Here is a 16368-nt window from a genome sequence, read left to right as displayed (position 1 = left end):
ATAGTTTGGAGTCAATATTATAGCTTACTTAATAATATTATCACGTACTATAATATAGAATAACAGATTAGGCAGAAGAAATGTTTTCTCAATGATATCGTTTAGAAACAAGCGTACAATAATTTGTAGTAGTCATGGAATTCAGTTGAAGATGAAATCAGGAAAGAAGATGTAAAGCAATCTGTTTAGAACAACATAATATGTTATTTAAAATATTATTAGCGACACCTTTTGGCTGCGATAGTTATTTATAGAAAGTTTCCATTCTTACCTAATATGGCTACGCATCAAAAGATGGCGTGGTAATTAGCTACTTCAACGTCAAGTAATTAAAATTCAGAATACATTTATAAATAAAATTATCAACACTCAAGTTCCATTTATAATCTGTAATAATTAATGAATTGCGTCATTGTGTAAAGCGCCACCTGTTGTACGAGTTTGATACTTTTATCAAAATATTTACCTTATGCATCGTGCTTCGTGGTGCTAACGGTGACAAGCATTCAAACTTTTATAGCCAACGGCTAGATGGCGTTAGTAGTGAGGCTAAGTAGTGAAAATTACTTTAACTTTTAAACAAATTTTGGAAAGAAAGTAATCAGTTTAATAAATGAACTGCATAGATAGATTAACAGACGTTGTTTCATGTCAGTTACTATACAGAAGTAGTGTAAATATTTTAAAATGTTACTGTTTAATGTATTTAATAGTTTAATGTAGAATACTTAGTAGCTTATTTTGTTATAATAATAAATAAATAGTTTGATATGTATAATATGATCTATTTGACTAATATAATTTTATTTAAACTAAAAAAATATAAAAATAAAAATTAATATTGATGATAATTATTAGATTTAAATCAGTATCAGGTTATATCCATATTGGTTCAGTAATTTGTAGATTTGAACATAGGATAGAGAACAAGTATAATATTGGTAAATCGGTAAATACACTATTGTAGTCAATGATATAAAGTAGTTAATTTTCATAAGATGTTTATCGCTGCATTAACTTATTTATATATTATAATAAAAGAAATCAGTAGGTACTATAACACACTTGCATTGATGCAATACTTTAATAACACCAATGTAAATATAGTACATATAGCAATTCCACATGAAAAATCTATTCCTTTTTATTAATTAAAGGTACGAGACAATATAAAAAATATAAGTGAGTATTAATAAAATATTTTATAGAACTAATATTATACTTCGCTAAATTCGCTTTGACAAAATGAACCAATGAGACTTGAAAATATAATTTTAAATGACTAAACCCTTAAGAGGCAGTTATTTTTCATGTTATTTTTGTGTATGTTTAAGTGTGGCTTGTGAAGTGATCTGTATGATCGTTGTCAAATAAATCTGATTTGATTTGGTCTTGTTGAATTATTTGTATTAAACTATAATTTATTTATTTATATACACGAAGTGACGGTCACATTGATTTGTTTGGATGACCGGGCTCATAATCAATGTCATATAATCAATTTCTTTTTCTAATAAAACCTGGGTTGGTTATTTTGAAAGCACAAAGGGAATCAATGAAAACTTGAATATTTTTTTAAAGCATTTTTGTGTCGGTTGTATGTTGTTTAAAAATTTTTTTCGAATTTCGAATTTACGTACGCTTTGTATAATTGGTATTTTTCTGCATCTTTGGTTTTTATTTACAAACAATGAAGAAAATTATATAACTCATAACCTTAAATTTAAACCATCAAAAAGTCCAGATATATCGTGTTAACACGAGATAAACGGATTTACTTTTCAATATTTTGACGTACATTCGATAAATAAAAACTACAAAATATCAGCATCAATTAGTTTATTTCGTCAATAAATAATACAAAAATATAATTATATTGTAATTATTTACAATCTTGTAGATCAAATGGTACTTAAACATACTATCAACATAGTCGGATATCAAAGAATATTACATAAAGATATATAAATGTATTTTAACATCACATGTATAACATATTAAATTGTAAAAATTACAAATCATTTACACAGATTCGGGATGACAATATTAACAATATTTGTGTGTAGGTAAAGTCACCGGCACTTAGCAAAAGTTATTCGGTGCAGCCGTTTTTTGGGATTTTAGGCAACTGAAACGCGAATCTTTCCTCCAAATATAATTTACTCAAGTGTTGATACTAAAACGTCGCTGATTTCACTAACAGTACATTTAAATTAACATAAATAAGCACCTTATTACTACATCTTATTCATAAACGCCGTAAATAGTTGAATGTTTTGTCATGTCATTTTCAGACGTACACAATAACAAATTCGCGCTGTACATTCATGAATCTAAAAGTCTTTTCTAAAAAGGCTTAGCAGCCGTCTAGTAATACTAGTTGAGATATTTGTGAAATACACACAGAAAAATAAATAAGGACAGACAAAACAGATAGAAAAGGAACTAACATACTTATCTTAGTCAATAAATTAAAATCACTAACTAGAGAATACTAAATATCACAGTGCGAGTACCCAATACTTAATCAACGAAATTCGAGCGACTCAATAAACGTAGAGAGCAACCTACCTAATCAATTCGCCATTCTGTTCCTATATCGCTTGTTCCCTTTCTTCTCTCGCAGTTTTGCGTGATATGCGGTGCACTTCTTGTCCTTCTTACTAAGCGGACATCTGAACTCCGAATACCAGTTATTCAGTAAGTTTCCGTAACCTCTAAACGCAATATAGTCGTTCTTGAGACATTGCGTCGCGTCAACTTTCATCTCCAATGTTTCGAGTTGGATCTTGGTCTTGTCAAACGACGGTTCTGGCATTTTCACAGCCACCATGTTCTCGGTTATTTCCGCCATTGTGCTACGAAGTCTGTTTATCGTGTTGTCAAGAATCTTCTCCCGTAATGCAACGTAGTTGTTGAACGGGTCGTCGGATAAGTTTACTTGGACGTTGCGCAGTCTTCTAAAGAGTAATTCGTACTCGCGTAGGGCCTTGTACAGCTTCGGCATCAGATAGGTGAACTGTAACAAAGGAGAAATAAATTTAATAAGGAACTGAGGCTTTTATAGATAAACTAAGGCTCTGTAGGAGTTAAAATATAAAGATTTAAGTATAGCGCGTAATTGGCGAGAGGTAATACAGTACAGATAGCGCTGGAAGATTCTAATTTCGATTGCCAAGACAGTTTTTTGGGTCGCGGGCGGAGCCAGTGTATTAATATTAGTATATCTTTAATTTGTCACAATATAATTATATAATTTCACGTATATATTAAAGTGCAGTATATCAGGAGTGAGGAAGAGTTGCAAAAATGTATCTTAGTTGTAATAAGTTAATTCTAATGTATTCAGGAGTAGGTAGCCTGTCTCTGTTCGAACCAGAGTAAAGCTTGCCTCGGAATGATTCTCTAGTAAATAATTAAGTTATGATACATTGACAATGTATGCGTATAAAGCCCTTTATCGTGAATATTTAACGATGCAGCTAATTGGTGTCGAGGCCTCGTGATCCAGTGTCTTGATCCGTGTAACTATTGGAATGCATTCAGTCTCAAACGTTGTATAAATGGCTTTTGTTAGCAAAAATCTTCGACAGCGATGCTATATTATTTGCGATCAGTAAAGAGTTTTAATAGAAATTTAACAAATCTTAAAACTTTATCTCCTTTAGTATTATTACAATTATTTTAATAGTATAAAAGTACTCGGTTGTGAAGGGTCAAAATGGTGTTTCTAGGTTGTTATTTAAGTTATTATTAATAACTGGCAACACGGTATATCGAGATATGACATAAGGTTAATCGTCTATGGATTAGGAAGGACATTCAACAATTAATAATTATTGTTTTATCTGTATTTACATCATCACGATTTCAAATGGATTTATTCATGTCTCAATCGATATTTAATGTACTATACTGTAATAGGACGAAAGTTGAATATTATTTATCTGACGATATCAAAATTATTTTGAAAATTATTAGCAAAAGTTATTTCAACATTTGTGATCTGAAGGTAGGTTGAACTTCTCTCATATTTTGAATTCGGCCATGCGACTTTAAACATTTTTAGATTGCCTCGACTTGAAGTTCAAATCAATTTTTAATCACAATCTAATTTATATATTTACTACGCAATCTAATAAATGTATATAAATCAGACCTAGACCTAGTACAATAACAGAGTAGACCGTAACAGCTATGATAGATGTCCACAGAAGTCGGTAGACAGGAACAACCGGTTACAATTGTATTATGTTTTTGTAAGTTTGCAAGATTAGCGTTTTTATATTCTATATTTCCCTGCCACTAACAATGTACAATTTTTACAAGTATGTCATTTTAACACGTGTATATTAATAAAACTTTTTTCATATTTGGTTATCCGTTAAACATGTGTGATGTTTGATAAAAAAAAACAAAAACTAAAAAGTGTTCAGTCTGATAGTTTTGATGATTTAAATAGGAACTGAATTAAAAAAAATACTTTCTATATTTAGCTTTTCAAGGAAGACTACGGATATCGAAAGAAGTCAAGTAACGTCATTATTTTTTTAAAGCATGACTGAATACTATTAATACATATATTAATAATAATACTTTTGTGCATAAGATCACAAATTTTTATTTTATTTTTTATTCGATTTATACGCAGATAAAAGTATTTTTATTAACACTATTAAAAGTGTTAATAAAAATTCTAATTCTAATAATAACATTTTTGTGCCTAAGATCACAAATTATTATTATATTAGTGTTAATAAAATCCAAATTTACCGTGAAATAGCAAATGGCTACAATTAGTAATTACAATGGAATTCCGAACGGAAATATTAACGAATTAATTATGTCACAGTCTGAAACAGTGGTCATAACAGTGAGTAACTGTTTCAGGAAAATAGTCGGTGAATGAATGAAATCATCTCATTCATCGTTCCCGGAACGGGGACTCAGACTAGACGAAGCGCCACTTGTGGTTCAGGACGTGAATTCTGAATCATATTGCCAAGTGTGATCAGGATCAGTTAGGAGTGAATGTATTAATTAAAGCTAGTAATAATATTAGCGATATTTTAGCTTTATTTTAAAATTTATCTAACTTAAGTCTTATAAGAAATTTAAAACTAACCTTACTATAAAGAATTTTTATCATAAGTACTGTTTAAATATTTAAAAACTGGGTTTAACCTTTTAGCTTTTAACAATTCATTAAAGTCTAACAATCCTTAAAACCATAATAGGGATGATGATTATTTTACGCTTCATAAAACCATTGAGATGAGAGCATTGTGAAGGGAGAAATTGTCGAGTACTAATAAAAGCGTCGAGACTTCAGCAAATACTTAGGATAAAACTGGCCCGACAATGCGCCGTATTTCGCTTAAGTTGAACTTAAACCGAGGAACGTGTCGAAGACAAACGCGTCGCGCCGGAATCATAAGTCCACATTAGTCTCACTTGGACAAATAATGTGTTTTTAACATTTCATGTTGTTTTGTTAAATCGTAAATACTGTACAAACATTCTGCGTCGACGCGAAAGCCGTGTTAGAGGAATGTCTGCCCTTTACATTGCTGAAATACATAATCCTTATTTACGACGCGATTACTTAACCCTCAGTACATAGACAATATGTATGACGTAGCTTAGTTTCGCAGGGAGACTTAAAGCAATCTTTATACTTACATTTATTAAAATTAAGACGGCCAAGTTCGTCAATCTTTATGAACTTATGAATACCCATAAAAAACCTAGCGAATTTTCGTACTGTTTTCACTAATAGATAGTAAGGTATAATATTAATTATGATTTTAAGTTGTGTTGTTAATAAAAAAAGAAAAAAAAAGTAAATTGACTCAATTGTAACGATAATGGTTGCTAGCGTAGCTGAAACAAATATCTTATTATTTAATGACCCGATTCTTATATAATAAAAGTAAAATATTCCTCCTAATTATTGTCAAGTTTGTGTGCATTCTTAAATATTCATTAGATGGCCCTCCGCCTAAGTGTTTAATTTTCAAATCGTTAATAAGTTAACGAACGCACTTGAATAACGCTTTCCTTTGCCCAAAGTTAAATATTTAATTTTCTTAAGTGGTCACGCATTGACGGACTGTCGAAATATACACAAGAATTAATTCAGTCACATATAAGACTCAACACTTGTGTGTTAGAAGATTATTTATGACCGTACTGGGCAAGGCTTTTTGTTTACAAGGACATTCGACACTGCAGTATTGTCTAACTTAACTTTTGTGTACCAATTAGTGGGTGTCCAATGTCTATTATGCATACCTAATAGAAAGTCGCAGTCCAGATGTGTGTTCGGTAAATAAAAAAGCTTTGAAAGATCCGTTACAATGGATATTTAAGGCGGAGGTGGAATCATGAATATTAAAAAAACAGTACTATGGTACTTGGAATAAATGTATCAATTTTATCGATTATAAAAGTAAAGCAAACCTCTGTATTATATAAATCATTGTAAGCTTTGTGCTTAAGCTAACCTGATGTTAAGTGATACCGCCCATGGACTCTTAATGTCAGAGCGCAAGTCCGTTGCCGGCCTATTAAACATTGGTATGCTTTTTTCTTGAAGGACCCTAAGTCGTCTGGTTCAACAGTGGTGGCAAAAACTGGCTTAAAAATGCTCAGTTGTGGAACGACGTACGTTGAGGTGATACGGGTCGAATATAAACAAAGCAAAGCTTAAGTTGAGCTTTTAATTATCAAATCCATTTGCAAATAAAGCTGTTGATTTTATCGTTTAGAGTTTTTATTGACGGATGTTGTGTTTACAGAGGCAATACGGCCAATTCTTTTAAGATGACTTATCACTTAAATTACAAAGCTTACAGACTCAGCACTAAGGAGAAAAATAAGTTACATTGTAATGAGCGAAACTTAAGTTTAAATAAGTTGTTGGCATTTACAGATCGCGTGCAGGATCCATCTATGCAAATTTCTTCGAAACACTTTACTGGCTACTTAGACCCCAAGCTGGAAGCTTCACATTCTCGCGCCACCAGCCTAACATGAACTTTTTCCCTCGCTTATTATTGTATTTCAACAATCCAAGATTTATTTGCGGTCATTAGGCGTTATTGATTTAAAATCTTCTTACTAGATTGAAATGGACGAAGCTATTCGAATTAGTGTTAGTGTACGTTAGTATTAAGTGATATAGTGAAGTGAAAATAAACACAAGAATAGATTGTCTTCCCCTTATATACTGTAGTAGTTGTTGGATACTTTCTTAAGTTAAATATCATTTTTAATTTGTGTCTGTGCAAAGACTATTTATTAAAAAGTAATTATTGACTTATGGTTTTATTTAATGTACACCATTCCTCTTATATAAATGTAACACGTAAGAAAAATCAATTAGTAATATATACATATACATAAATTAATTAGACAAATGCTAGCCGTTATTAAAATTACAATATTTGATTCGAAAAAAAATTTAAATCAAGCGCGGCGTTAAAGATTAAGGGTTTTCTTATCGTTATTGCTCTTAAGTACAATGTGAAGTAAATAAACGTGGCACAAAGGCCGCCACATGTAATTTGGTCCGGCGAAACCTCATTTAAGTTGCAACGGTACAGCCTCAAAGGATTCATTGTCTCAAATAAGGCGAAAATAAATTAAAAATGTTGTAAAAACAGTGAGAAAACAAAAAGAGGGTGTTCTGGTTCATCCCATCAGACGCGGAATCGTCGGCGATGGTAATTACACTGTCAGTGCTTTGGCTCATCAAATATGCTCTCAAACTAATCATAAGCTGTGATTTAAAATTGATACCCATTAATTTAGCATATCTCGGTCACTCGTAGATTAAATATATTTGTTGCGGTTTTAAACATATTTTTTTGCTACGAATTATTACCACTGTATGTATATTCTATGTATATTCTATGTATGTAACTCTATTAAAACTATCATGTAAGGTAACTAAGAAAAACACTTAACTATCGATTCCTAAACGTAATTTCATCTTAAACTGAATAAAAAATATTACCTTTCTTTCTGTAATCGAACTCCCCGGTTTCCTTGTCATCCTGTAGTCATGGAAGTGGATGTCCACAAAATTGACTGTTGGCAGCCAACTGGGCATTCCATCCCTGTAGTCCCGCGTTTCGTTCAGCAACTTCCTGTCCTGGTCGAAAAACCTCTTCGTATTTCTTAGTTTGTGTTTAATTTTCCTCGTTGCGTTCTTATAACTGTCTACTGTGGGATTTTTTGGTCTTTTCAGCGTCTCTTTGGTAAGTTGTGCCATGTCTGGCTGCCGTTTCTGATGCCGCCGCCTGTGTTCCACTGAACGCGCTTCGGCCGATGTTAGACACATGGCTATTATTACTATTATGGATACAGCCACCAATAGCCTTTTGGGAAAACCTGAAAAAGGAAATGACGTTATGTTATTATGGCTATCGATTCCATTTTTGAATTTTAAAACAAAATCGAACGGTTAATCAATTACGAGCAACAACTGTGGCTTATCTTAAATACATAGTAAAATTGTATGTCTACATATTAGATTGAAGTATGAACATTATTTAGAACCAGATTTTAAGTTTGTATTTGAATTGAATGCGATTAACTCTGAAGTCGAAATTGTCATAACACGTTCATCTTAGAAATAGATCAATCTGCGTAAAACTTGTGCCGGCATGTTCCCATAGCGTACGGGAGTCACATAAAAAATAATAAGCTCCGTGATTTGAGTAAGCGCATCTCCGTCTCTTATTACCATGTGCACAAAGCGTAGGTATAATCTTCATCTCCGAGCGACTTTCTCACCGGCTATTACCTCTCGCACGCACGTGATTTTTTCATGTCTGATGAACGAGTTTTTTTAATTTTCAAATAGGACACGGGCCCATACTGCACAAATATGGCGAGTACTATTCTTTCGATTTATCGTCCGACTGTTATTGGAGGTTTTGATGTTTTGCGCCGCCTCATAAAACATATTTTATGTTCGTACTCTGACTCGTAATTCTAAAAGCGACGTTTTCGAACTTTTTAAGAGATATAGGCTTTGTCCAATGTGCTAAAACGTAGAAAGTTAGCCTTTGATGTGTTGAACGCAAGCGCTGTGCACATTTACATTATTAAATAGAAGACTATTTATTCTGAATTGTAAACATAAATGTGTCTTCAAACAATATTTGCGGTAAATTCCGAATAAAATTCTCCGTTAAATAATTACTTATATGTAACATTACGTCTGTCTAGTAACTAGAATCGCGATTAAATTGTAAAATGTTATAATTAAGTGAAACATGATGGAGGAACTGGCGCTGTACCTATTACAATAGTTACGTCAAACGAGGATAAGCGGAGGTTTATGGTCAGTGAATCATTAGGTCAATTCGAGTCGTTGACAATCTGATGTATGTTAAGTAAACAGCCTTACGTAGATAAAAAAACGGGAGGTGTGATTCGATGTCGTACTGCGATACGGCGTGAATTTTACTAACAACTTTTTTACTCTGTGACCGATCGTTATCTCTATTAATTGTGATCAAACAATGTTTTACCACGAAAACTAAGGTACTGCGACTATGACGCTATACCTGGGGATTTCCCATTTGTTTATCGTCAGCCGGACTATGATTTTGTTACAAATTGTCAGTGCAATTAGAGCCAACGTAAACAACGGATTTTTAATTGCAATAAACACAATATTTACATATACCTAATCGATTGTCATCGACACTTTCAAAGGAATTACTTTGAAACGCCGACGTTTGTTGAACATTCCCACACGAATCGCTGGCTCAGCTTAGCCGCACTCTTTCTTAATTTGTATTGTCAACTTCCAAATTAATTAATTCAATACATCTGTCTTTACAATAACAATCGCTTAACACGTACTCCTTGTTATTGAGATTTCATAACGCATTCGAGTGGCGATCTAATTAGAATTATTTATGTTACAAATATTTTTAATAATAATTTACGGTTTACAAATCTAAATCTTCAGCAAAAGAAAACAACGTTTTTTACGCAACTTAACGAAACACTAACTACCCTTTCTACCCACAAATGTCACCAAAAATTAAAACACAAAACACACCAGTTAAAAAGACATCCATGAACAACGCATTGATGGAGATCCCTTAGCCAAGTCCATATTCATGCAAACGCGAAATCACAATTCACTTAGTCACAAGGGTCTATCAGGACCATTTCAATACGAGGTAACCGCGGAGCGTGCGAGGCCGGCGCACGGGCAATCGTCGCTCGTTGAATGAGCACCGAAATGCGGGACCGTACATGAAATAGACGGACTATGCGAAAACCCTTACGAACTCCGACCCTAAGCCTTCCTTTGGGTCGGTGTCATTTGCCGCCCACGGAAATTCAAATTTTTCGACGATTTCATAACTCTAATTTGTTGAATCACATGTTACGTCATGTCTATTACTCACTATTCGTTAAAGTAGTATTTCAAACTAGAGAAAGTGTTTTGTTTACACTACATTTAATAAAATAATGTTTTGTTCGATTAGCAATGATAATGTATCCACGTGAAATGTGTAGATAGTTTTGTGAATCGTTAACTATAACTTACTTAGTATCTTCAGTTTTATTATTCGTTATAATATATTTTTATGATATTGAGAGTATTATTTATTTAATTCAATAATTTTACGTAAAACAAAAGAAGGTGTCAGTCAAAATAAGTATTGTTTAAATTTCATTGAATGAATATGAAAATCTATGATTTCTTAAATTGTGCAATTATTAGACCACTTTGCTGATTCATCGATGAGTCTAAACTTTTTATTGGTTACACAGAGCAAGCGACAGTTTTAATTATTCAAATAAAAAATTCACCTGTTACACCGCCTGTCAAGTTACATCATAAGATTTGATAAATAATTTAAATATGGAACAAAAAATATTAATAAAATTATAACATTCGAGTTTTCATTATGATATTGGAATATATGTATAGTTCTCATTCTACTTTGTTGAAATAATTAATGATTTCAATTATTTTAACAAGGTTATTTCTACCATGTCAGGATTTTTTTTAAAGATTTTTGCTTTTCCTATATTATAAAGGTTTGTGTAAAAGAAAAAACTTGGCGATGAAAAAGAAGGGGCGGAGGGTTTATTGCCACTTCTCTTCCGTTCTACGCCCTTGATTTAAGAACTGGCAGTAAATATAAAATTGGAAGCATTTAGTGTATATTTCTTTTTTTGACGTTTTTAAGTGTACATTATGTTACCTACATTAATAAATGATTTTTGAATTTGAATTTATTTATTTATTTATTAACACTTCGTTGCATTACATAAAAGGAAAAAGAAATATTAAACATAATTTAATGAAAAGCAACTGGCGGCCTTATCGCTTACAAGCGATTTCTTCCAGACATTTAATTTAAATTTATTTTTGTACTCGATATACATGTATATAATATTGAAAATTTTAGTTTATTATTCAGCCGCATCCTCAAATTATTTAGTAAGGAATGTTAACTTAAAATTATAAAACAAATATTTGGTCAAAGGTATACAATAACATTCGTCTTTTTATCCGAGTCTGACCGAGCAAACACGTTGAAAAAAGGCAAAGACCAAACGTGAACAAACTAAAAAGTAAAAGATAGGTCTACCGCGACAGCGATCAGTGCTCATAAAAGATACAAATGCAAAATTATTATTTGCTGTACTGGTTACATTTATTCGTGGTTCCCGGTTTATTTACATTGACACGTTGTTGTCTGGTTAACAAGGAGACATGTATGTTTTGGGATTGACTTTAGATATTAGGCGGAATGCAGTTTATTTATTAAAGTTTCACACATCATATATAATGCCATATCTATACAAAATGTTACTATCTATTCTAAATATTAAATACATCACCATTATGGTAAGCTTAAATGCTAATAAAAATCAAATCAAAATTATGAACGTCAAAAAAGAAATACATATTAAATGCTTCTATTTTTACATTTAATACTAAAAGACTTTACTATTAATTTGTACCTTAACAATCCTTTAGATTAGTCGTATTTAATCTGCGAAGAATTCGAATGAGAGTCCTGAACTCCTAGGTTGGTTTTGCAAATGGAATTTGGAAAGTTCTGATTTTAAACCTTGTATATAACAATTTGCATAAGAACACATCGGAACATACACCGTTAAGATATTTCACCAATGACTATTGGAGGTAATTTTGAAATTAGAACTTTTGACAGTTATATAAAAGCCTCATTTTCGTAGATAATCTGTGATACGTATGAGGTTTATGCGATGTAGGCTGCTTTAGTCATCCTAAGAACTTTTACGACGATAATTTTTAGAAATGTTCTAGCTACATAATTTGTTTATACAAATTTTAATTAATATAACATGGTAACAAGGGTTTTATGGTACAGGAGATTCCCACCATTCCATCTCGTGACATGATGACACAGCTTTCGTCAATTAGGAGTTTTTATGTGAAAATAAGTTTGTAATTAGCTTAAGTAGAGGCTTTCCGGTCGGCGATTGTGTTCAACGTTTACTCAAACGAATCGTCAGGTTTTTACGGTGTCTTGTGACGTGAATATAAAATGTTATCTGTTGAAAGTAATAATGGTTAATTGTCGAATGGAGGAATCTTTTGATTGGCGATGGATGAAGATTGAATACTGACGACTGGGGACACTAATTTTTTTATAGTTACATAGGAATTATGAGGTAATTATGGGAACGAACGGGTATACCTATATTGTGTACAACTTGGTAAAGAGGTTTTAAGAAAGAAAGAGAATGTGCTCTTCATCTGTGGTCGGTTTTCACGCATTTTCACAACCCACCACAAAAGACCCGTTGTGGCAAATATTGTTGTTTGAAAAATATATTTTACCATTATTGGTACCCTTAAGTATGCTTGCAGAATCCTATGAGAGCCTTTGGCTTAAGGTAAAATTTTAAGTCTGTGTTTAAAGCGCGTAATATTTGTACGGTAACAATGCATTGAACTGTAACGAAAATGTTAACAATGTCTGAGTGATGAGTCATGGATTTCCCAAATTTTCCCGAACACCACGTCATTGTGGAAATCGTCTGAAAGCCTACAAGAGCGGTGTCATGTCTCTAATATTACTCATCAATAATTTTCAATACTTTTTGAAAATCGCGGTAAAACAAAGATTAATAAGGTTAACTTTACTGTGTATTGTTCAAAACAAACCATAGTTTCAGTAATTTAAGTTTACCGTAAAGCAAATGCAGCTTCCGCGCCGGCGCAACTAAATGGTGTTTCGGCCGCAATATAAATTAAACTTGACTTTTGAGCTCTTCGCTGTGTTCTAAAGCTCCATCAGTTAGCTGTTAATGCCACAGAGTAGGGGAGTGTCAAAAAAATTACAATAGTATAAGTAAACGTTAACTTTATGATTGTATTCTGTGCAAGTTTATGGCTTTGTGCACAGAGTATAGTAACGTGTTTAGTTATTGTAATATTTATGTTATAACAAGAAAAAAACGTGAGACATTTGTGTTAAAAATTAAACGGATTTTAGTGATATTATCGGAATCCAATTTTATTGCTTAAAGTAATATGTGTATAGTTTAGTATAGTATAAATTATTCTATTTATTAATCGATTATAATATTCAGGATAAAGGTATATCCGATATACATTTTCCTCTAAATAAAACAATCAAAAGCAAGGTAAACCGATAATGTTAAAGAGGAGTATAATAATTCAATACGATTGCTTCAATGTTCAATAAAAATTAATTTCGATTGAAATTTATATTTATTGAACATTGCAACATAATTAAATGAAACTTACAATAATTAATTTTCATCCTTGGCGCCCTCGAACATCCACTGCACAATGCACAATTATCTATCATCTTTGATGTCATAAATTATATCACAGCTAATAAATATTCTTTGGTACACAGATTAATATCAGTCTAATGTCACTGGCACATAACACTAAAATAACCGAAATCTAAGGATTTTAAAAATCGAACGTTTCGGGTCAGGCTTGGTGCGGTTACGCTCAGTTCGCCGCGTTACGTGTAATGTATGTCCTGAACGGATTTCCACGGCTTTTATGTAGTTCGCCGGCGCTCCTGTGATAAAGGGTGCAAAAAACGGATTGTTTGCAGAGGGCCCGCAATTACGTCACAGATAAGACGTCGCGCGCGATCTAAACGTAAACGGGCACATGCTATTACGCAAGACGCTGTTCAAATAAATATAAGCATGTGGTCCCGAGCCGGATCCTGGAGAGGTGTGCGAAAATTATAACTAGGAGATTGCTATATTTGGATATAAATAGGATTATATTATATAATATATACATATTAATATTAAGTTTCTCATGTAAATAAAATATTTCTGTTTTGTAATGAGAAAATAAAGTTCTTTAATTATGTCGAATCGAATGTTAATAATAAAAAAGTTATTTTTTTAAAATGCATAGTCTTTGTTTATATTTAATAAAATCCTTGAAATATTTTACTGTAGTGCTTTATAGATGCATCATGGCCTAGCGCCAAAAATTTTAGTTTTCTTAAAATTTAATCTTTATTACAAACGGATAGGGTTGCAGATCGTAAATCTGTATAGAATGCGGATATAACCCACATTTTAAAAATGTAAACAATACTAAAATATAGACATATTCCAGATTCGTTAATGTATATAAAGTATTCCGCAATTACCTATTACAGATTATCTAACATCTCGCAGTCTATCTTTTTTCAATATGGTTGTCTCATTCACACATAATTACCTACTGTTTGAAAAAAGTCATTCGAATTTTTTAATTTAAAAAAGCAAACGCCAAGAAAGATCGAATCTGTGGAACTGACATTATAATGTTACTGGTTGGTGAGAATTTTAAAAAATAGAATTAAAAAATTTGGCGGGCGGTTAAATCCATTTGTATTTTCAGCGGGGGAGTTGCTTACTCTATCATCCCGCCTCCATGATCGTTCCGCCTCTCGATTTAAATCCCAAAATAGTCCTGCTTGATTGGTCGCTGATCTCTTCACCTATTACGTACACTACGTAGAATTAGATTTAACGAATATTTTTGTAGTATAGAAACGTTTTACTATTACGCTCGTAAGAATTTCGGTCCTTACAAAATAATTTTAACAATAATTTATTTTACGATATAAAATTGTTCTCCCCTTTGAAAATATATTATAAATAAAAGTGGGTATACAAAGAAAATCAGTGAAAATTGAAGTTAAGACCTCGGGTTATCGTAATTTTATTTAATAGTTCAGAAAACCCTTAACAGTGACGTTACAAAATCTACTTAGTGACATAGTTACAGTATTTCCAATCGATTACCGACGTTATAATTAATACGTATCGTCAATACCTTATTAATAGAAACAAAAGAGCCAATTATGCCATTACAGGGCTCCTATTACACCGTAACACAATTTAGGTCAGCTAACGAACATTAAATTTTTTTTGTATCGGAAAAAACTCACACTAAAACTACTCTGTCTGAATGATTATTTGAACTATGTCATACATCTTAATAGCTCAGAGAGTTTTGAATGTAATTTAAGTTTTATGACGAAAGACGTGGACTAACTTTTTAATGAGAACAATTTTTTTTAAAGATAATAGTTTCTTAAAAAAAGTGGCCTAATAATACACGCCGTCTTCTTTTTGGGTCTAATGCATGCATGTTTCATCACGATGGTTCTTTTCGCAGTTCGAGCGCATGTTAAACGCGCACATAGACAGAGAGTCCATTGGATTAGCCGGGGATGAAATTATGAAAGCACGCTGAAGCCAAAACTGTAATATAAAAGTTTCTATAACATTCTTTAAATTCTTACTGTTTTCGTTGAATCTCTAAATCTTATACCACGTTACACAACAGTGTAATACAATGATTTAACAAAAAGTGGGATTCAGTTAAATGAGTAATACAGGTATTTTACAGTTATTCAAATATCCTTGATAGGCTTCAGAGAAACTGATTTACTCCCCACAAAAAAACCCCGACTGAAATGTTCACACAGTCATTGTATATGCAAATCATCTATTCTATTGCAGTCATATCCGACATTACGTATTTATTTGTACAGTTATCATTTTCCTACTATAATTTACTAAAATTTCACTTAAGTCAAGTAAGATAATGAATACAAAAAATTACGGTACATAATAATATATTATTTTAAGAATTTCACTCAAAAATCGAGAAAAAATAACCCTTCCCATAAGATAGGGTCTAAATATTTTTATACTTAGCATGTAAATTACTCAGCTTTAAAGGCTTTTTATATGCAAATCTTTATTTATTTATTTATAAAAACTCTTGCCCTAACAGGTGACCCTACATGGACAAGAGTATAGAGAATAAAT

The 16368-nt window shown here is 32.1% G+C and overlaps 1 protein-coding gene across 2 annotated transcripts; it reads right to left on the bottom strand.

Annotated features, from left to right (window-relative positions):
• Nucleotides 1-1833: 1833 nt before the first annotated feature.
• Nucleotides 1834-14033, bottom strand: LOC110992636. 2 transcript variants are annotated; one of them, XM_022258526.2, is made up of 3 exons: nucleotides 13811-14033; nucleotides 8021-8397; nucleotides 1834-3019 (listed from the first exon to the last, which is right to left on the bottom strand). In XM_022258526.2, the coding sequence occupies exons 1-3, from the start codon at nucleotides 13884-13886 to the stop codon at nucleotides 2576-2578; spliced, it is 897 nt and encodes a 298-aa protein (XP_022114218.2). In that variant the 5' UTR covers nucleotides 13887-14033; the 3' UTR covers nucleotides 1834-2575. The 2 variants fall into 2 exon arrangements, with proteins under 2 accessions (XP_022114218.2, XP_022114219.2); XM_022258527.2 differs by lacking the exon at nucleotides 13811-14033 and adding an exon at nucleotides 10085-10241.
• Nucleotides 14034-16368: the final 2335 nt, after the last annotated feature.

The sequence above is a fragment of the Pieris rapae genome, chromosome 9 (genome assembly GCF_905147795.1).
Source record: "Pieris rapae chromosome 9, ilPieRapa1.1, whole genome shotgun sequence".
Lineage (NCBI taxonomy): Eukaryota > Metazoa > Arthropoda > Insecta > Lepidoptera > Pieridae > Pieris > Pieris rapae.
This window is presented reverse-complemented; position numbering and strand designations above follow the sequence as displayed.

What these genes read in the sequence shown, in the direction of transcription:
- LOC110992636 (XM_022258526.2), bottom strand. Translation starts at nt 13,886, where the DNA reads ATGACATCAAAGATGATAGATAATTGTGCATTGTGCAGTGGATGTTCG. An exon ending in AAGGATGAAAATTAATTATT is followed by an intron (nt 8,398 to 13,810) that starts GTAAGTTTCATT and finishes TTCCTTTTTCAG; the next exon opens with GTTTTCCCAAAAGGCTATTG. An exon ending in GTTCGATTACAGAAAGAAAG is followed by an intron (nt 3,020 to 8,020) that starts GTAATATTTTTT and finishes CCTTTGTTACAG; the next exon opens with TTCACCTATCTGATGCCGAA.